General features: G+C 38.5%; 2 protein-coding genes across 2 annotated transcripts; both read right to left on the bottom strand.

Moving 5' to 3' along the window:
* Window positions 1-319: 319 nt before the first annotated feature.
* Window positions 320-14,654, bottom strand: trpv4 (transient receptor potential cation channel, subfamily V, member 4). The gene is given in 18 exon segments (XM_008335533.3): window positions 320-2,041; window positions 2,265-2,383; window positions 2,472-2,599; window positions 3,215-3,489; window positions 3,492-3,509; window positions 3,856-3,922; window positions 4,016-4,181; window positions 4,384-4,457; window positions 4,539-4,631; window positions 5,199-5,357; window positions 5,990-6,169; window positions 6,246-6,544; window positions 8,433-8,573; window positions 9,197-9,349; window positions 10,896-11,071; window positions 11,517-11,968; window positions 12,155-12,239; window positions 14,188-14,654. Coding segments are annotated over 17 exon segments (2,601 nt in total). The 5' UTR covers window positions 12,164-12,239; window positions 14,188-14,654; the 3' UTR covers window positions 320-1,949.
* Window positions 14,655-14,901: 247 nt separating this feature from the next.
* gltpa (glycolipid transfer protein a) lies at window positions 14,902-19,790 on the bottom strand. The gene is made up of 5 exons (XM_008335534.2): window positions 19,455-19,790; window positions 16,027-16,085; window positions 15,803-15,936; window positions 15,569-15,719; window positions 14,902-15,462 (listed from the first exon to the last, which is right to left on the bottom strand). The coding sequence occupies exons 1-5, from the start codon at window positions 19,555-19,557 to the stop codon at window positions 15,280-15,282; spliced, it is 630 nt and encodes a 209-aa protein (XP_008333756.1). The 5' UTR covers window positions 19,558-19,790; the 3' UTR covers window positions 14,902-15,279.
* Between the last annotated feature and the right edge of the window lie 1,699 nt (window positions 19,791-21,489).

A 21,489-nucleotide genomic window follows, 5' to 3' on the forward strand; every position in this document is an offset into this window, starting at 1 on the left:
TGGTAATTTAAAATTATAAATATAACTTATTGGAAGATTTTGAGCTAATATATTGTATTTGTAAATTGAATTAGTATCATTTTTTGTTAATGGTAATTATAATTATTAAACAGAGCCATCTCTTTTGCACTAAGTCTTGATATTTAGTTTAGTACCATTAACATACTGTAATATCAGTTAATAAGCAATTAGGCCTTTTGAGTTTAATTGAATTTCGCTATCCTATAAAAAAAATAATGTAAGCCTTATAAATAAAGTTATAATCTTTCAAAACCAATGTCAAATAATTAATAGTTATATTTTCTTTGGATACTGAACATTTGAAGCCCCTACATGTACATTCATTTCTGAGTCCATTTGGGTACCTTTATATTCAAAGATTGTATTCAGGCAGCCAGCTCCACATTGTATAAATAAGATTGCCTTTATTTTTCTGCGCTGAAATGTGCAAACAATACAAATTGCACAGACATGTCTCTTTATACAACCAACGTAAACAGAGTGAACAATGACCTGTGACCTTCAGAAGGAACAAATTAGTCCAAATGAAATCCATGGTCTGTTTTGCCCTTAATCAATCCCTGTCGTGCTGTAGTGTAACAACGTGAATATACGCATTCATACAGTAGAGACACATAGGAAATAGATGCTCTATAGGGCAATGAGCCAATTGCAACAAAAGTACTGCAGCAAATAGAGGAAAGTACATAATGGCAAGGCCCCAGAGTTGATTATGCAAATACCCCAGCTGCAAAGGAACAATAACTTTGGAAATTCAAAGACAAGACATAACACGGAAGGCTATTGTCTCACGTTTGCCCATTTGCTTGACAACTACAACCTGCTCATCATGCCCATTTTGTTGCAAACAATGTCTTTGTCTTCATATAATGGTGCGCACATCAGAAATTAGCACAGTGTATTGTTTCAGTTAAAATGGAAGCTGCACAGCCTGAGACTTTGACAATAATAAAACTGTTTGATACAAAAATGTAAAATAAAAAATAAAAGTTATTAATATCCTGTTTTACTATATTTACCAAACACCAAGCTTAAAACATTGAATCCTACATATACAGTCTAAAATGTCTTTACTTATTATATACTGACCTCAGGTAATATGTATAAGCAATTAAAAGCTGACATACATGAAGCTACGGTACTACTTTTTTCCCCAAGCATTTCCTGAATAAAAACGTTGTCCTGAAAAGAACAAAAAACATTTGTCCAGAGAAGTTGTTACACTTCCTAAGAATACAATACAACTACTGTTTGGTAAACCTATTTAACACATTTAATAATGTGATCAGAATTATATTCTAGATCCAGTTTTTTTTATTGCATTTAAAGAAAACATTTCCACAGAAATATAGCGTTTGTATCTACATAGTTCTGTTACAAACCTCTCTAAAAACTGTATTTATTATATATCAGTGAAAAGCTTTTGTTGTCTTGTTTAAAATGCTAATATATCATACAGAACTTATGCTGTATATCTTGCTATAATGAAACCCATAATTATGTTTTCTGCAGCTCTATGCTTAGAATAGAGATGACTAAACACTGACTCTCTAATCCCTGAGTGATCAGCTCCTAAAGACAATGACCTGTATTGATACATTAGCCTAGATTTAGTTTAAAAATATATCTTATCACTAATGCCCCATTTTCTTAATTTCTGTGAGCATAAGGATTTAAATTTCCTATTTTTTTTTTTCATATCTTGATTGAATTATCTAAAGACTTTGTCCATTCAGTGTCTTTGTGTGCTCTTAGATCTGTCACCTACTGCACTCTGTGACTGAGATTTTTATGAAACCTGGTTTGGAGTGGAAGGCATGTGCAAATGAGTGCACTGATTGACTAAACTGTTCCCAGGAGAGCCTTGTCACTGATGCTGATAGCTCTCTGCTGCCTCTTTTGCGAGAAGTACTGGTGCTGTGTAGTTATCAGCGTCGTCGTGTCAGGGGCTCCATCTCTATCACTGCCTCACGACCTTTACTTAACTCCACCACCCGTGGGACCACTGTGGACCAACGGTCTGGAAGAAGATAGAAAAAGGAGTGGTTTTTTTCAGCCTGAGTGACAGAAAGACATCAACCACACCAACAGGCCACTTTATTAGATACACTTGTGTGGCTCTTAGTTGTTGCAAATATCAATGAAGGGAACTTAATGCCTTTAGCTGTGGCAGCATGAAGTGACCGGTAAAGGTAATTACTGTTGACACTGTTTTCGTGATGACAGCATGGCAAGAATCTCACCTCTCCTTAACCCACGGTTCTGCTGCAGCGCATTGGTTTGGCTGGTCTCACTCTTACCAGGGTCCTCGTTGATTATAGCCAGGTTCTGATTCCAGTGACACCAGTGAACCTCATCCACTCTGGTAGGAATTGACAATAGAGTGATTGTCAGATTTCACTGAAGTGGTTGCTTGATGAGTGACAGCGATATTGATTTGTCCACAATACCTAAAGCACCAGCGACGGTCAGGTGTCCCATCCCAGTTCTTCCCAACAGTCACCATCTCACCAGCTCGGAATGACTTGCGGAGACAAACTGGAAATGATCGCTCAATGTCCAAGATAGTTTTTGCCCACTGTGGGTGAAAATTATTTAAACACATATTTAGCCTGTTCACTTTTACATCCACTGCTGCTCACTGTATTAGCTGGATGACTATTAAATGATAACTCATGTGAATTCTGATGACTATAATACTAATCATGTTATGTAGCTGCTGAAAGAGAAAATAAATAATAACAATAATAATAATAATTGTTATTGCTCACCATCCATTTTAAACCACCATGCTAAAGTGTAAATTAAAATAATGTTTTGTCTCCTGTTTTCACCCTGTCTAATTATAAGGTCAACGTTTTAAATTAATTTTACAAGTACTATCTACTAAATTAACATATAGGCCTAATTAAGGACCATTTATAAAAAATAGAAAGAAGTGAATAACAACTCTATGGATACATGACCATCTTGACAGACAGGACTACCTACTAAGAGTAGAGTCACTAACAGGCTGTCATCAATTTTTTGCACTGTGCATTTTTATGAATACATAGCATTGTTTTTTGTTTGTTTGTTTTTTTAGTTTTTTGTTTTTTTTTGCCATTTTTATTTGACTTATTTGATTGATTTGATTTTGGCTGAAGTGATAAAAGTTCTAAATGATAGTGATCATTCATAAAGTCCACTTTACCTGAAGCTTCCAGATCTTCTTGCTTTCCTTAGACACTTGTCCTACTGTCTCCCCCATCAAAGCGATCAACATGTTGAGCAGCAGCACAAAGGTCAGGATGATGTAGGTCACCAGTAGAATGAGGAAGACTGCAGGGTACTGTGCACTGTGGATCATGTCTAGTTCTCCCATTCCGATGGTCAGTTTGAAAAGATCTAGCAAGAAGGCACTGAAAGTGTCTGGGTCCCTGCAGTCGGGATAGGTGGGACAACCTCCATCACAATCAGTTCCAGGTGGTTCAGCAGAGACACCAGGGCTGAGTGGTGAGAACGTGGTTAGGGTTATTTCTTCAATACTGCTATTTATGCACTCTACTCAAACTGAGGTCATGAAAACTAAGAGCATGTTGAATCACTTCCGTTCTTTAATGCCTGCAAATAAATGAGTGTTGCCTTCAACTAAACAGGCCCAGGTTTTAGACTAAGTCAATTTCATCAAAATATCATTATTCTTCATTGCATATATTTAACTGACATTTGTTGGTGGTGTGCCGTGAGATTTTTCTAAGTTAAGATATAGGGTGTGTCTAAAAAAATGAGAAAAAAATAGATTCTGTTAGTGCTTAGTGCAGATGGCTAGATGAAATATTGACATTACATTACCTGAAGCATATCCAATCATGAAGAGTACGTACACCAGCAGAAATCTGAAAAGATCTTTAAAAAGAATCTTAAAAAAAAACAAAAAAAACAAATAAGACCACGTATAACAAATGAATGGTGATATTTAGTTGTTGATGAATTCTCTGCCACAGTAACTGACCTTCTGTATCATGATGCTGTATGTGCCGGTGAGCTTCAAGCCTCTGGTGAAGTAAAGTGTGTTCATCCAGCCCAGGACAAGTGCAAACACCATCACAGACACATACGCTTTAATGCCAGACAGGTAGAGAGCAGCTGTGACTACAATCAGTACAGAGTAGATGAAACTACAGGGGACGGAGAACGAAATATTGTTATTAATGACAGAAAGATGCACAATTTAGTGGCTGTCGATGACTTATTATACTTTGTTCTGATTATAGAATGAATCTAAGGTGTAAAACTACAACATGTGCCTCGTAGATGTGACAGAAATTAGAGGATGAGATTTGGACGAGCAAAAGGAAATAAGGGAGACGGGGGACTTACTACAACAGCTGAAAAGATCCATCAATAAATAAAGACCTCACACCCGGACACTTCTTCAGGAAGACATCTTTGATCTGAGAAATTAAAAAAAAGCCTTATCAAGCAGGTGAATGATGAAAACAACCTGCTGCCAATTCATAAAAACAATGACTTACATTGGTGAGGAAAAAGAAGATTCCTGACGCCAAGGTGATGATCTCCCCAGCCATGCGCAGGTAGTCAGAGGATGATTTGTACAGGTAAGGAGGCTGGGAGGAAGCAAGGCAGGAAGAAGGGTAGGTAGAAAGGAAGGTAAAAGGAAAGATAACATTGTTACCATTGAAACATTGAGCATTGGTGGAACTTTCATGAAATTATGGTGTCAACAGTGGCACTCACTCATTTGAGTTTGCGACCTCGGATCTAGACTAATCAAAATTTGTTACACTCTGTGCCCACATAATGTTCCATTTTTTTCTTAATCAAACCTATCCCTTTTTGGCAGGGGGTGGGAGTGTGTGACATTATCAGAATGTGACATATGGGCCATGAAAAAGCCTTGATTTATTATTGAATATTTGTCAAATAATACGGTGTTCATCGTATAATAGTAATATTTTCTTGTCCTTGTGCTAATTGTGCAAAGCTAAAAGGCTAGCTCATAGTCTCTATCCTAAATGCACTACACACCACAGTTTTGTACACAGTGTATTTACTGTCTATCTTAGAAAACCCACACACTGCAAATAACTACTTTGCTGTTGTGGTGTGGACTGTATAAATAGCCACACAGCGTGAGAACAATCTAGCTTTACAGTTTTCAGTTTCACACCCACTGTTCCATGTGTGGGGTGGTAATAAGCCACCAGGGTGAAGATGATCATGGTGATGAGGTACGAAACCACGCTGATGTAGAAGGTGACTGCAGCAAACTTTTGCCATTTGGCTCTCAGCAGCTCATTGATGGGCTCCACTGCCAGCATCTCATGACGGTTCTAACAATCAGAGCAGAAATACAGAGTCATAGAGGAAAATACTTTTTTTTTTAATCCTAAACCCATTACATTTTCATTATCTTTAAAAGGACGAGATGAAACAATGGACATGCTTACCAGTTTGTCTGTTTGTAAGCAGAGAAACACAAAGCAGTCAAAAATGGATTTAATTGAATTTTCTAGTATTGACAGAAACATTTTTCACTTTCAGAGACATTTCTGAAACTGTAACACATGCACAATTTATTTGATAACTATCTCTGTCAGAGAAGGAAGGTTTTGACATTTTTCTTAACTAGTGTGTAAATGTTAAACATTGAACAGTATTTTGTTGAAACAGCTTTGTCTTTGGAGTAGTAAGTAGTGGGATCACATTATGACATTGTATTTGCTTTTCTTCACCATCGCTGATGATGAAGGTAGTGTAATATTTCTAGGTGGAGCTACAGTAGCTGATTTGATTTGTTAAACTTGAAGTTTATGAGAAAGTTTCTGAGTGTTGCCTTATAGGTAATGCTTATTGCTGAATGAAAATTTCTTTTAGTGCTCATGTAGACTACAAAAGCACAATAGAAGTAAAGAAAATGTTTAATACACTTATTGTGACACCAATGGCAAAAATGAAAATTCACCTCATTTCGACTGTTGTAAACAAGAATTTCAAGCACGGAGGGTTCTTCTCCACACGTGTCCAGGAAAGACAGATCGTAAAGAGAGGAGTAGACCGGACCGTAGGCCCAGTCCTTAAACTTCCGAGACAGATGACGAACTTCCTCATCTTTAATCTCCCGTCTGATAATGTGTTGAAAAATCTAGAGAAATTTGGAAACGCTGCTAAATGTTGTTATATAAATTAAAAAAAAATGTTTTTTCTAACTCTTTACTTACCCCTATTTTTCCTAGTTTGGCAGCCATCATGAGAGGAGACATGCCATCGCTGTTGAGCACTGTCTCCAGACTGCATTCTGGGTAGAGCTTTGCACTTTTGATGAGCAGCAGATCGTACATCTTGGTGAGAAAACGTGTGTTGTCCTTGGTGTTGTCTGCAATGTGAACCAGGGCATGCAGTACTGTGTTTCCACGTGAATCCTGGCGTCGCAGGTCGGCCTTCTTGTGTGGGTTTTCAGTCAGGTAGTGCACAATGTCAGGCTGGTTAGTGCAGGCAGCCAATGAGAGCGGCAGCTCACCTGGATAAACAGAAACACTACAGTTATTCAATCCATATATGCAATAGGAGCTGCTAATGACACATGTATGTTTCTGAGTTTCTAAACAAAGAAGATCAAAGATGTGACTTAAATCCTCGTCATGAAAGGAGCACAATTAGCAGTTGTTTAAGGGAGGGGCGCAGAGAGGCTCCCGGTACCAAAGGCAGCAGCTGAAAATGAGCAGTTGCCATGGGTGACAGATTACTTTGTCACCTCACATAGAAAGGCTCGTCTTCACGGATTTGCACGGGTGCATGCAGAGTGTTAGCGTGAGTCTAAATCCCATTAGCTGCCAGCTATGCCAGGTTCCCCGTTCACCTCACTGCAAAGCTCTCCAACAATTTACTCTCAGGACACACTGGCAGTTTAAAGTGACAACCATGCTAAGTGAAAATAGAAATTGTCTCCTATATGCCACGACTGGAGAATTTAATGCATTAATGATATCAAGTAAATCGTTTCTGAAAAGGGGTTGGGTAAAGAAATACAGCAATAAAGGTTATACCTTCAACCATAGTGCACTATGGTATTTAATGAAAACGTACCATAGAAAGAAAATAGAGCTAACAAGAGCCCTCTAACTAGAGTTATAATTTAAAAAAAGATATAAAGTCAGTTAGTTAGTAGGTGTTCAGCACTATACTCACTAGCAGAGTGCACCATCACCTTGACCTGACTGTTGTATTTGCCTGCTGGAGCAGGACCTACATTGTCTTTGTTTACTAACACTTTTATTCCACAGTGCTTCCCCTTCCACTGCTTTTTTGGGGTGTGAGTGTTTTTTAGTGTGAACCAGATTCATCTAGATGCAAGTTCCTGGTGTTGCAAGATCCGTAGTAGAATAATCCAGAGGAAAACTATTGATGTTGGTGCAGGATATTAGGGTTCAAATCCCTGGTTTCACATGAGGTTGGTGCTTCATTGTTACATTTTGTGCATTTTTCTTCTGAAGATCATGTACAACTTACATACACCATTGTGGCTGTAAAAATGCAGGTCCCACAAACCTCGGGATTTGAACCCTGGTCTCCGGCACCAGTATCAGAGGTGTTATCCTCTGAGCTATTCTGAAATCCTTGACATTGTCCAAGACATTAGCAATGCAGTTTACTTACTGTATATTTCCTGACATAAAATAAATAAATACAAACCCATCGATTGCTTTAGGCATGATTTATTCATTTTAATGGCCTGGTTCTTTATTCTATAAAACACGTACTGTATCCTTAACATAGAAATCAAGCGACCTGACGGTAGTCATTCTCAGGAAAAGCCAACAGAGGGCAGCGTTGTATTTAACACAGTAAGGTTTATTTATACTTCTTAGTATATAGTTCAGAGCAATCCCCACCTACAGTGAATGTTTACTTTTCTTCACTGCAGAACACAGACACCTTTCACTTTAAGAACACATGACCTAATGCCTTTTTTTGAAGCACAATAGGAAAACTGTTGAGATGGAAACAGAGAGTGCAAGGGTGGGGAATAGTGTCCCTTCCATTCTGACTAACAGTAAAAAAAAGTTATTAGGCTGGTGAGTGAGGTAAAAATCATTTTTCTTGGCAGCTGATTATTTCATTTCTGCCAACTCGATGATTTAAAAGACAGAATACTGCTACTGTACTTATGAGTTTAGCAGGAAGTCTAGCTTTAAGGCAGAACGAGCCGATCGAAGCAGGAAAAAAAGAGACTCATATGTCATAGAAATCTCAGGCACACCACATCATCTTAAAGGCATGAGACAGAAGACAACGGAAACAGCTTTTCATGACTTAGTAAGAATGTATTTTATCATTAAAAGTCTGTGTATAAATAGAAAACATTAACTCAGAATTACCAGAAGCTAGGAGCTAACAAGGGTCCTTACCAAAGTAAAAGTATCCCCCCTCATCCCTAGGCTGGAAGAACCGTCCTCTGGCCTGGGCATGAACATCAGCTCCCTTCTCTACCAGTACCTCCACGTACTGCTTACAGCGACGCTCTATAGCAATGTGCAGGGCTGTTTGACCTGAAAAAAATACAGATATATTCTGTTTAATCTACAGCTGAAGACCTGGTAATAAGTGTCTTGGTCACACATAAGGCTAATATTGGTATGGTAGAATCATCAGTATTTAAAAAAAAAAAGTTTATATCAGTAAATGAAAAGTGTTTCCTAAAAGTCAGAATAATGGTTAACTGATGCTCACATCACGTGTATTGGTGTGCGTGTGTTGATGTCAATGTAAAAGACTGTTTATTTATCAATACAAGCAGTTTCTAAGTGAAAAAAAATGACCTTTGCTTTTATCTTAAGCCTGGAAATGAAACAATAATAAAAATCTAAATAAAGCTGTCATTTAGATTTAACTAACGTTAACTGAAACAACAGCTTTAATCCTCCTTTACAAGACGTTCTCTCATGATTTCCTATTTATTATGTCACATCTGCGACTGTTTGTTTAATTGCGCTGTTAGTTGGTCTATAAAAAGTAGAACGATGGAAAAACTGTCAGTTGTCTCTGTAATTAAAAAATGACAAGACTTATTTGTGAAAACAGAGACAACAACTATATTCATGTCACCATTGCTAGTTACAAACAACAACAATGAGCAGCTGACGTGTTGACTTGTTGCGGCTCCAATTCCTACCTCTGTAGTAGACATCTCTGAACGGTGAATTGATGAACTCTCTGAGGTTTCCAGTCTTCTCTGCGATGTCCAGCAGCAGTGGGATGGTCTCGTTCTGACCTCCGTAAAGGTTCATCAGGGCTTTAGGCAGACATGTCTTACCTGTAGAGGGCTCTGGGACACAAATGATAGATTACAAATGAATTAATATTGGTGAAAATAGGATAATTTTGATGATTTGCCGGACTCATCTAGTTTATTATAGTAATCTCATAAAAAATATATTTTCTTCTGCTATCAACATCACAACGTTCTTCACTTTATACTGTACATTAATCTTCTCTGTGCTTTTTTTCCATGATGTATAGTATGGAATAATATAGTTTAATACTTTATTTAACATATATTTAACCCACTTATCTCTATGCTCTATCCACTATGCTTGTTTAACTTTTATTAATTTATGTTTTTTAAACTGCCTGGGTAAACAGCCACTGCCAAATGTAGTAATTTAAAATGTAATACACTGTACATGTTCACTGATAATATAATACGGGATGATAGGAAGGGTTGTGGGAAATGTCACATTCAGGGTTCAGAATAGAATGGACAGGAGTCAACAGAAGCACTCTTTATCTTAAGTGTCTAGTAAAAATACGAAGAGTTCTGCCAAAGTCTCTCAGCGAGACGACAGTTTGCTGTGATATTTCTCTACTCCTCATTATGATCCTGAAGGAGAACCACTCAGTGTGACAGGCTTTTGTGGGACAAAGACTGTGACCACACTCCACCTTTCCTTCTCACATCCTCTCAGCAGAAAATAGCAGACAGGAGAGAGGGGTTTGCTCAAAGGTCAAGGGGCAATACGCCCAGATGAAGTCAGTCACTTCAGGATAAAGGCCTAGCAGAGACCTGAGGGACAGATATTAAACACAGCAAACAGTAGCAACTAGTGACTGAAACTGCAGGAAAAGTAAAATAAGTTCTCTGTGTTGGATCAATGTAACAGCTACAGAAATAAAAGTGTTCACATTAACCGGACGTTAATTTAGGATTGCAATTACTTTTCTAATTCTAATGACAGCAAATGTTGTAAGAAAAGCTGACTGTATTTCTTCAGTTCAGCTGATGATTGTTAACTGAATGTATGTGGGAACCAGAGACTTTGGCTGAAAACATTAACGAGGGGCCAACAGTAGCACGTGCCCCATTTGCCTATGTAACAGAATATAAGACTAGAGATGTAGCAGTACTACAATATAGGTTGGGCTTTGAGGTACTTCATAATAATTCAATGATGTTAGACATACTTTTTAAACAAACTTTAAATTTGCTTTTAAAGAAAATTTATAAAATATGACTTAAATTAATCATTTTGATTTATTTTCAATTTACAATGGTACACTGAATATGAATGATTAGAAAATGAACAAGTGTGTTCAGAATTTAACTTTGTGAATTTAGTGAGTTGTTTTGCTAAAAAAAAACAAAAAAACTTTGTTGTTGTTTCTAAATATATTAAATTTAGTTTTGACCTTTTAGTTAATTTCTCTGATCAATACCATTGCACCTTTACTCTACATTTACTCTAGTGAGCCCACTTCAGACACACACACAAGTGGGTAGTGGAAGACACAAATTTGAATGATGTAGTAAATGCTCTTATACATAGAGTCTGTGGTTGAGGAAGGCTTAGTTGACCCAACCATTACTGTCTCACCTTTGAACTCTTCATCAGTTAGTCTCTTGCCGTGAGTTTGAAGGTACTCCAGCAGGCCTTCCAGGGCTCCGGGGTCTCCACGTGACACACAGTCAAAGAGCAGTGAGCGGTTGAATGTTTTTACCACCTTCGGTCGGTCTGAGCTCGGGTCATCTTCTGCAGACGTCTCAGTTTTTCTAAGAAGACACAAAAATTAGGGCCTGATTATCATTTCCTCTAATATACTGATGACCTTGAACCCTGAACTGACCGCCTACTACTAATTCACTCACACATTTCAGTGCTTTGGTAAATTGACCTGTATGTGTAACGGACCAGGCAGAAACAGGCAGCAGCCTAAATATTACCTCAACGTCTGTTGGGGAACCAACAACATGTTCTCTGTTAGATCAGACTAGGGGCTGCATGAAGGAGAGCAGTGTGTGTTTGTGTGTACACACTTCCCCATGTGGCACTCCTCAGTCTACAGAGCGGCCATTGTGGAAGACTCATATTGTGCTGACTGCATTTCTCCAAACTGGTATTTTTGTCTCTGGCAAAAGGTCCAGTGTAGCTCACTACTGTTTGGACAAAAAGTGATTCTCTGAGCAAACATGTTTTATTTCCTACATCTCCCCTTACCCTCTTGGAAGCTTCTTCCTGCGTCTCTTCTGGTTGCTCATGTGTCCATAGGTACCATAGTCAAAGAGTGAGTCCATGGGAGCTTTTTTGGGCCCTTGGACGACATTGGACTCATATATTGTAGATTCCAGTAGGTCCATTGGATTGGAAATGCCCTTCTTAAAAGCACCCTGGAATTTCATCCGTAGGTTTTGTCTACCGTCTGTTGATTGGCCCGGCTGAACCAGCTCTATGGTGGAATCCTGACTTGTGTCCTGGGTTGAGGGAGTGGCATCCTCACTCTCAAACAAGTGTGAAAACTCCGACAGGGGAAACACGGTATCAGAGTCCAGCATCTGAGTGGGCACACCATCACCCGCGTCCTCCGAGACATTAGACGTGGCCGAAACAGAAGTCAAGGTGTCAGCCTTGGACAAGGCAAGGTGGCCCCTTCTGAAGAGAACAGAACGACCCTGAAAAAATACAATGATATAGTTCTGGATACAGTTCTACAGAATATTTGGGTAACCAAGTCAATGCTGTACCAAAACTGTATTAATACAAAAATAATTTCCAAAAAATGTAGTACATTATCCGAATGTGAAAAAACATTTTAGGTACAAACACTTGAGGTGTGACCCCCATCCCCCTCCTTGCACCTCATTCATCCCTTTTATCACAATGGTGTGTGAAATTCCTGGTCAGCAGAAAGAGGCAGTGACACTGCTGCAGCATGTGGTCTCCCTGTGTGGAGACAGAGAAGAGACAGTCTCTTCTTTAGATTCCTGACACACAGGTACAGACAAAAACAATCTCTGTGTAAGTAAGACATAAGAGCTCTGTCATTTAGGGGGGAAATCAGCAAAGGGCCAATGCCAAAAGCAACAAGGGCAGTCGTCTCATTGGTCAAAAAACTTGTTAGATCTCAAACGTAGAATCGCACCACCCGTTTGACACCAGGCGCATGGAAAGACCACGGCATGAATTACTTATTATGAGGGGCTTGCAGAGCTGAGTCTTTCTGAGCTTCAAAGTCTCTCAGTGTCTTCAAACACACTCTTCACACCGTGTTATCACAAGAGCACCAGTATAAAACAACATCCTCACGACCCTCCTGTGCATCCTCTCCAGTACTAGTCTTTCCTGACTTTGTTCATGACATTGACAGCTGATGTAGCCCAGACCCTGCTGTTAGGAGTAACATAAACAGGGGAGCAGGGGTCCGGCAAAAAAAAGGTATGACTCATACCCCAGTCTAATACGTTGGATTATCATACCTTTATACTTCAGCAGGCATTTGATAGTAAAACAGACAAGAGGAACAATGGGAGTCTGGCCTTTCCAGGCTGTTATAACAGGGTCTACAACAGAAAATGAAGTCGTTCTGTGGAGGGAAAGCTCTGTGTTTTAACTGTCAAGGTGACAGGGTCTGAAAATAAAATATCATGTAGGAGATGAAACTCAGATACTTTCAGCTATTGGTTCAGGAAGCTTTAATTAACTTGTTAAGGATTCTAATTGTGTGACGCTAATGTGTCCTCTGAGCTGTTGGATTTCCTGTTCTGTGGCTGCTGATGTGACATTATCCATATCAAAACAGAGAACAGAGGATCCTGACAGTCTACGTACAGAGAGAGTTTTCTTTAGTGTTACCCTGAAATGTAATAAAATATAAATTATACACTAATGTAAACAAACACAGTAGATCCCTCAGTAAAAAGAAAAATATTAGATATAACAATCCTGGAATAATTCCACTGGATTTATGTTGTCTCAATGCAGTAATGTACTGTACAGTACTTCACAATTCTTATAATCTTATAGGTGTGATTATAATAACCTGAATTTAATCCTGGAGATCGGTATAATTCAACTTTTTTTCAAATAATGAATAATAATGCTCCTAATTTTTTAACATACCTATCTCCAATAACACAGTACATGATACTCACAAAATGAATCCCCAAACTAATACAGAGCCTTCCACTTGTTTGACAGGTTTTGTTCACTGATGTGTTTTTCAGTTGATGTCTTGTTTCTCTCTGCTTATTTTTTGTTATTCTTATTTTATTTTTCTGGGCTTCCACTGTCCTTGAACGTTATCCATCTAGATATAACCTGAAATTGCCTGTGCAATAAGTATTAGGGGACAGGGGGATTAGGGAATTATATATCAGTAGATTTTAGGCTTGTAAAGCTGACTATCCTTTGATATTCCTGCTATATGACCACATTTTAAAGAAATACAAAATTAATCTCTGAATGAACAGGGAAATGGCGAATAAAAGAAAAAAAAATTTATTGTGAACTTTAAAAAAATGTTGTAACCCCTTATTTAAGGTTCGAACTTTTTTTTATTTTATAAAGCAGTGAAGAAGTTGCCAAGTGGACTTGGGTTCAAGAAGACATTTCTTTTCTTATCTAAGAAGCTTCTTCAGTTCTGGATAAAATGTCCGGGACGACAGAGAACGTACACAGATAATCGAAACGTATTGCCTAAATTGTCAACCACATTTAAGTAACAGAATACCTAGGGCAGCTCATGACACACACAACTGTAAATACATATATTTATATATATATATATATATATATTATTTTTTTACATTTTGACCAAAGTTCAGACTTCTGTCCTACTCGTAATTGCTATGAGATTTAAATATATATATAATTACAGAAGAAACAGACTTACCTTGATGTAAGTTTGACCTTTGTTGTCTTTTAACAAACGTCCATAGTTTGAAAACTTTCACACCAAACCAGTTCGTCTAAACGGACTTCTTCTAACGGTGGCTCCTCTCCGCTTCATGTGTCCGCACAAGTCCAACAGAACAACGGATGCTTTCACGGCATTAGGGTGGGACAACGTTGCCTCAAGTAAGAGCCAACAAAAAAATTAGGCCGAGGTGCCGGTTACGGCCACTGGGCGCTGCTAATGCAGCGTCTATTCGTGTTATGGACTTCTCCATGTCTTGAGTCTGTACAAGACAGAAACACACGGCCTGTGTCTGTTTAGCACTGGTCTTAGTGGGAATGCATATGTTTTTTATTTTAAACTTTGTAGAGAGTAGGATAAAAACAACGAGCACATGACTTGTTATACATACAGTAGTTTACTTATTGCAAACTATTTTTAACAGTGCAAACCACGCAAAATATATTAATCTCAACAAGAAAAGGCATCACATGCAAGCATTCCAGGGTATACACCTAAAACAACATGTAGTAGACAATAACACCAAACTATATCCAGCTTTCTGTGCTTCTGTGGCCTTTTTGTTATTTATTTTACACAAATTATAAGCTACATTTTGTGCTTTTTGATTATTATTATTTTTGTCTGATTTCTTTTAATAGTGTGATGGATTGGAGCCAATATCTAAGTCATGTAATGTAGTAGCAGATTTAGAAGAAAATATTTATGGGATGGTAGTGAGATGTGCTATGATGTGCAGTTTGAAGACAATGGCACTGACTCAATGTTCAGAAGGCTGAGCTGTAAGGGAGTGCAGCTAAGGTGCTGATATTTTATTTATACTCATGATCTAACAACATCTTGAACAGGACAAAAATATGATGCCCAGAAAAGGTCTCAGACAGCAGCGCATAAAAGTCGAATAAAGGACTCACCAAACATGTTAAAAGCACCCTGTGAGTGAGTTATGACAAACACACTTACAGTTAACTGTCAGATGGTTGTAAATGAGCCAGGTCTGTTTGTACAAGAGTCGAATGTAGAGTGTTTGTTTGGAGGAGAGGTGAGGGAAAGTGGGACAGCCAGCAGTCAGACTTTGTAGTCAAGGTCGGCATTCATCTTATTGTACATCTCATAAATAGTATCAACAGTTGCAGAGAAGTTGACAAGAAATTTTTTGATTTTCTCCATGCATTCCTCTTCCTTGACATCCCGACCTTTGGAGAGGGCCCTCAGGAAATCAGACTTGTATGGAGCAGCATAAAGAGCTGCCTACAAATAAAAAGTCACATTAATACATCACTGCAGTGATTTTCCAACGACTTTGCAGGTCGAGCTAAGACATAGTTGACGTAGAAATGTTAAAAAAAGACCACACCTTGAAAAGCTGTTGCACAAACCAGCTGTGATATCTTCTCAGAGCTATTTCATAGGCTTTGGTGACATTGGCTTGAATGAGGTTTGGGTTATTGTCGTCCTTTTCACCGTCCACAAGGCTCTGAAGGAAGACTTGGATAAATCGTAGACCCCTAGCGGTAAAACAAGGAATAACAAGATGAACCTAAACAGCATTATCAACAATGTATATATAGACAGGTGAAGTTTCTAAGACCTTTTCAGCCACATGAGAGCCAATGTTGCTCCAACTCTGGGCCACTCTGCTCCGTACATCTCCTTCTCCGCCTCCACCATCTGCTGTAGGGTCTTGAACCGTCCTGGGTTGGTGTCATAGACTGCCTTAATTTTCTGATAATTCAAACAAACAATTTAAACTTTAATAATAGCAGTATCACGGTCTTATTTAGCCTCCACATATTGAGGAATCGTCATACTCACTGTGATGTTCCCCGTTATGTCAGCTTTAATTGGTGAAAAAATAGTGGAACCGAGGCAGTCTGAGGACAAATGTTTACACAGGGTGTGTAAAGAACAACGTCTCATACAAATGATGTGTCATGTTATACTGTTCTTATTTAGACAGCTGACACTAATTAACGCAGCACTTCAAAAGCTGTCCAGCTTCTGGTTTGAGTAGATGTCAGCTTTTCTGTTGGCTACCATTAGACAACTCTGTATTCACAATGAACAACCAGGAAAAAACACTGAAGTTTGTCACTGACACAGGAATATCCCAGTGCACTGGGAAAAACCAGTAGATTTACAGTAACTTTCCTTCACAAGACTTGGATGTGAAAGTCATCAAATGGCAGTTCTTCAAGCCCCTTAAAAAACCATACACATTAAATAAACACAGTGTTCCATGTGCAGAGTATGCAGTATCACAGTTGTTATTATTTACATATTTTTTAGGAATTAGAAACAAAGTGTGAACCCCAGTGAATGTGAAGTCTCTTCCAGTTGTTCTAAAATAAGTTCTGGGACTGATGTTTTACCTCAGACATTTGGTTGCAATCGTACATTTTCTTTTGAGCTCTGTAACAAAAATATCAGTCAATTTTTGTGCATTGCTGCCATGAAAAAGAATGGAGAAATTGACATAAAATCTGAAAAAAAGTCATATTTAAATTTGTTAATTTACTATGAGCTAAATTTTCTCTAGAATAGTGGTACTCAAAATATCCATACCAGAGGTGGGCTCTCTCTAGTGGTACATAGGGCAATCTGGTTTCCTATTTAGCATCTTTGTTGTTAAATATATCAGTACTTGCAGTATTGAAGAAGGTGTGTACTTTTATGATTCCAATAGTTCTGTTGGTGATTATTTATTTGAAACAAATCTCCTAGGATCCACCATTGGAGTATTGTGAGTTTTATTTACTTCTGTTCCACAATATTCTATAATATTTTAACTTGTGACTTTAACAAGTTCAGTAATAGTCTTGGCTGTAGTTGTGACCCTTGAAAGCGCAGTTAATGTAGCTACTTAGGCCTAGGCTTAATTAGACCCATCCTGGCTGTTTTATCATTAGGTGTCTTTCAATTAGACCACTGTGTATTTGTTGACAACCTGTGAACAATGAGGCACAATCACTGGTGCCAACCGCACACAGGCTTCTGGCTCAGCCTCTGTCCCAGCAGACGGCTTTCAGCCCCTAAGCCGTTAGTGGAAACTACTGATGACAAAGTCCACACTGCTGTGCTGACGTGATGCATCGTCACAACTCTGAAGGCATGAGATCTGGTTTCAGACAGAGCTGCATGTTCTTGCAGGTTCTTTCTATAGTCTCCACAATGGAGATAATGCAATGTAGAGAAACAGATTAGTTCTAGTGTCTAATGCATTATAAATAAAAATATTTTTCTCTTTATTAAACTAGTTTTGAGCAGTGAAAGCCTTGCACCTGTGCGATTAAATGTAGTCTGATACCACTACAGGTGTGCTGCATAATTAAATTAAACAATTGTAATACAAAGCAGAGGAAGAGGAGAGGTCATTTAAAATAAAACTCCACACTGTGGAAGTGGCTTGTAGGAAAGTTGGCCTACAAAGCACGTAGACAACAAACAAAGATGTCAAGAAAGGAAAAGCCTGATGCTGCCAGCAGATGTCTCTCAAGGGTTTCACATAGCAAATTCAATAGAGGTCCTTTGGCATATTAATACAGAATGAAGCTACACAAAGATGCACCATGCTACCATTGAATGGGCAAGGGGAACTCAACACTATACTAATCAATTTTCACAACTTAAAATCCAGGCCAGGGGATTAAATTATGCATGCTGAAGGATTGTGGACAGCTCAATGGGCTGAAAGTTGATCTGAAAAAAGATTATCATTTAGAAAGAGCAATGCTGCTTCCTTAGACTTGGCACAAGTGCTGCGACAGATTTGCCTCACAACAGTTTTGGGTCAGTTAATCAAAGTAGAACAAATTGTAAACACAAATGTGAAACTAACAGGTGAAGGAAATGGTCGCTGTACCTCACCACAAAACCTTCTTTTTAGATTTATATGTTCAAATTGTATGTGATGAGCAGTGACGTGCGGTCAGGGGAGGCAGGGGAGGCAGTGCCTCACTTGCCATTGCGATAAAGGTTTCTGTTCCAGCCAATAAAGTGCAGAGAAAAGTCGGCAGGGGAGGCAAATAGTACTCTGCCTCACCTCAAGGGGTCGTACGTGGACAGACAGGTGCTCTACAGCTGGCGTCAACGGACAATTGAAAGTCAGCACTAAACCAGAGCGAGTAGGTGAAGAACAGCGTTTTCTATGCTCTGCCTGATCCGACTCACTATGGATTGTATTTCAAGATGTAAATATTTCTCAAAACTGGACTTTCGGTCCAGACAGAAGATGATAAGTGATGGAAGACCAACGCTGGAGCTAAAGCTTTTAGGTTAGCTTCAAACTACGGGACAAAAGAGTTGTTCTTTTTAAATGTACTGATACAAACGAACAGACTGGCTGTGTGGCTGTCCTGTAAAAAACCACCATTACTGCTTTCATTGTCTTTTATTCTCATTGTGTGATAACGTCTGGACTAACTCAGGATAATGTGACCTGAAACATTTGCAAAGAAGCCTCAGCAGACATCAAAGATCAGCCACGTACATTCAAAGACAGATTTCTTTAAAAACGTCTGGAAATTCAAGGATCGATTTGGCATCGAATGAACAATGGACACTAAACATTAGTGTCCATTAGCGTAAAAAATAAGATGGGAGTAAGTAGAAAAAATTCAAGTATTTGATAACTAACTTTCTGGCCTAATTTTTTTTTTCTTATCTAATTGATAGACAACCTTTGATTAAAGCACCAACATTTAAAGTTTATAAAATAGCTGAATTCTTAACTGAAGGTCAAAATTAAATTTGTGCTGCACTCATCTCTATATTTAATTTGTTTACAGTAAATATGAATTTCTTAGACACAAGAAGGTGGTTCTGTCTATTTGTATAAAAGAAACGTTTTTTGTAGGACATATATGTTCCTGTGTATATGTTTGTGTTGGTCTCAGTGTCATTCAAAGAGGAATGCTGATTGATCTTATTTCACCTTATTTCACTATTCATCCAACAACATCACCTGGTAATAAACCAATGAACCATCCAAGAGAAATAAGATGCTCTTTTTGGTTCTTACAATTGTAAATCTGACTCAGAGGAGTGAGTGCCTCACCAGCCATGAACCTCACCGCACGTCACTGATGCGTACTAAAATCAGACTACTTTGACTTTACTGCAGGTTACTTTGAAAGACAGGATTATTGTATCTCAGATTGCCATGACTGCCCCCCCACCCCCATATATTTGTACCTATGTCAGTACTATGTCACACTGTGGAAACTTACTGTAAGGCAACTTACCAAAAAAAGGTGGAAGGTATGACACAGCCTCCAGAAAGGGTCTTGTCTCCACCTGTCTGTCAGCTGGCAGCTGCCTGAACTGGTGCTCCATTAGCAGAGCCATGGCTTCAGATCGGACACACTCTTACCTCTAGAAAGAAAGAAACAGGCTGTCAAGTCCACCCTGCACATTTACAGTGACACCAGCAGAAAGAAAGGTGAAACTACTGTTCTCCCTGTGTGTATGTGTGTGCGCGTGTCTGTGTTTGAGTGCTATCTCTGGGGATACAACAAAAGCTGCTGTTCACTGGTTTAGGATCACTCTAGAGTTAGTTTAGGTGTAGATTAAGTCAAATCTTAGGGTTAGGGTAAAAGAAGAGCCACTGTAAGAAAAACATGTATAAGTTAGACCAGACAAATGTGTTTTATTACTGTGTCTAATGACACACTGTGTGGGTTTCCTATTTAAACTGTTTTCTTTTTAAATGCTTATTTATTTTTACACATGGACCCAGCTTGTGTCATAAACAGAGGTTAAAATCGTGATTCACTGTAAATTTTAGTTTACTAAAAGTTTACCTTTGGTTAGAATAATTTTAGGAATTAACAAGTAAGTGGTGCTTTGGCCCAGAGGCAATGTCTCTGTCATTGGTGTGGAACCCCAGGGTTCACCTCCTGGACAAGTTCAAATCCTGGTTGGTACTTTCCAGTGGACTCACCACCCGCAGGAAGGTTCAGGAGGGTTGGTAGGGTGCAGTGTGATTAGGGTGGCGGTCGATGAGACTGCCGACCCGGTAACGGATAAGCGGATGAAAATGGATGATTGGATTAATAGGTGAAGGTGGGAAACAGTTGCGAAGGCTTGAAAAATGCAGAAATGAAATTCATTTTCAAAATTATTCTGAAGGGAAAAGCATCACAATTATTATATAATTATAATAATTACAATTTATAATAAATATAATTTAGATCAGATATTTAAGATGTAAAAAATCAGACAAACAAAATACATGATGGGAAAAATACGTTGTTTAATTTTTTAATGTCTGGTACAAAAAGAAATCACTTCCACAGTTACCACAATAACATATGATTTGTTCTATTGTATAAAAAGAGCTAAAGAAAGGACCTTAAATAAAGACATTACAACTAGCGTTTTTTCCCGCTTCCTGATGTGATTTTAAAAGAAACGTAAATCGCGTTTTGTTTTCTTGTCTATAACCTTTTTGGTCTTAACGTTACCCCGTAGCTAGTGATGGGAAGACCGACTCTTTTTACTGATTCGGATCTTTGATCTCGAACAGTAAAATGAACGAGTCGTGAACGAATCTTGAACGAATAATTTCATTCGTTTTACAGCAGGTGGCGCTTTAGCCCTATTGTGGGCGTTGGAAAGAAGGCTGCGGTTCTCCGACACTAAATACTGAAGGCAACATGGTTTGCTTCCACTGACAAAGTCTATAAAGCACGCAAAACGCCATAAGCAATTAAATCACGTGAAAACATAAAGAAAAACACACCACAATGTGAAGATGAATGAGAGTAAGAGAGACCCGCGCTCTCTGTCACGTGACAAATGAAACGAATCTGCGAGAACGAAGCGAAAGATTAGTTCACAGAGAATGGTCCGTTCAGAGTGATTAGTTCACAGCAAAAGATTAGTTCACAGAAAATGATTCGTTCACAGCAAAAGATTAGTTCACGGCGAAAGATTAGTTCACGGGGAAAGATTAGTTCACGGCGAAAGATTAGTTCACGGCAAAAGATTAGTTCACAGAAAATGATTCGTTCACAGCAAAATATTAGTTCACGGCGAAAGATTAGTTCACCGAGAATGATTAGTTCACGGGGAAAGATTAGTTCACGGCGAAAGATTAGTTCACAGAAAATGATTCGTTCACAGCAAAAGATTAGTTCACGGAGAATGATTCGTTCACTTCGAAATATTAGTTCACAGCAAAAGATTAGTTCACGGCGAAAGATTAGTTCACAGAGAATGATTAGTTCACGGGGAAAGATTAGTTCACGGCGAAAGATTAGTTCACAGAGAATGATT

This window comes from Cynoglossus semilaevis, chromosome Z (assembly GCF_000523025.1).
Source record: "Cynoglossus semilaevis isolate Cse_v1.0 chromosome Z, Cse_v1.0, whole genome shotgun sequence".
Taxonomy (NCBI): domain Eukaryota; kingdom Metazoa; phylum Chordata; class Actinopteri; order Pleuronectiformes; family Cynoglossidae; genus Cynoglossus; species Cynoglossus semilaevis.

Coding starts and splice junctions, on each gene's coding strand:
- gltpa (XM_008335534.2), bottom strand. CDS start 19,557: ATGGCTCTGCTAATGGAGCACCAGTTCAGGCAGCTGCCAGCTGACAGA. Junction 16,086..19,454: donor ATACCTTCCACCTTTTTTTG/GTAAGTTGCCTT, acceptor ATTTGTCCTCAG/ACTGCCTCGGTTCCACTATT. Junction 15,463..15,568: donor TTGTGCAACAGCTTTTCAAG/GTGTGGTCTTTT, acceptor TTTTATTTGTAG/GCAGCTCTTTATGCTGCTCC.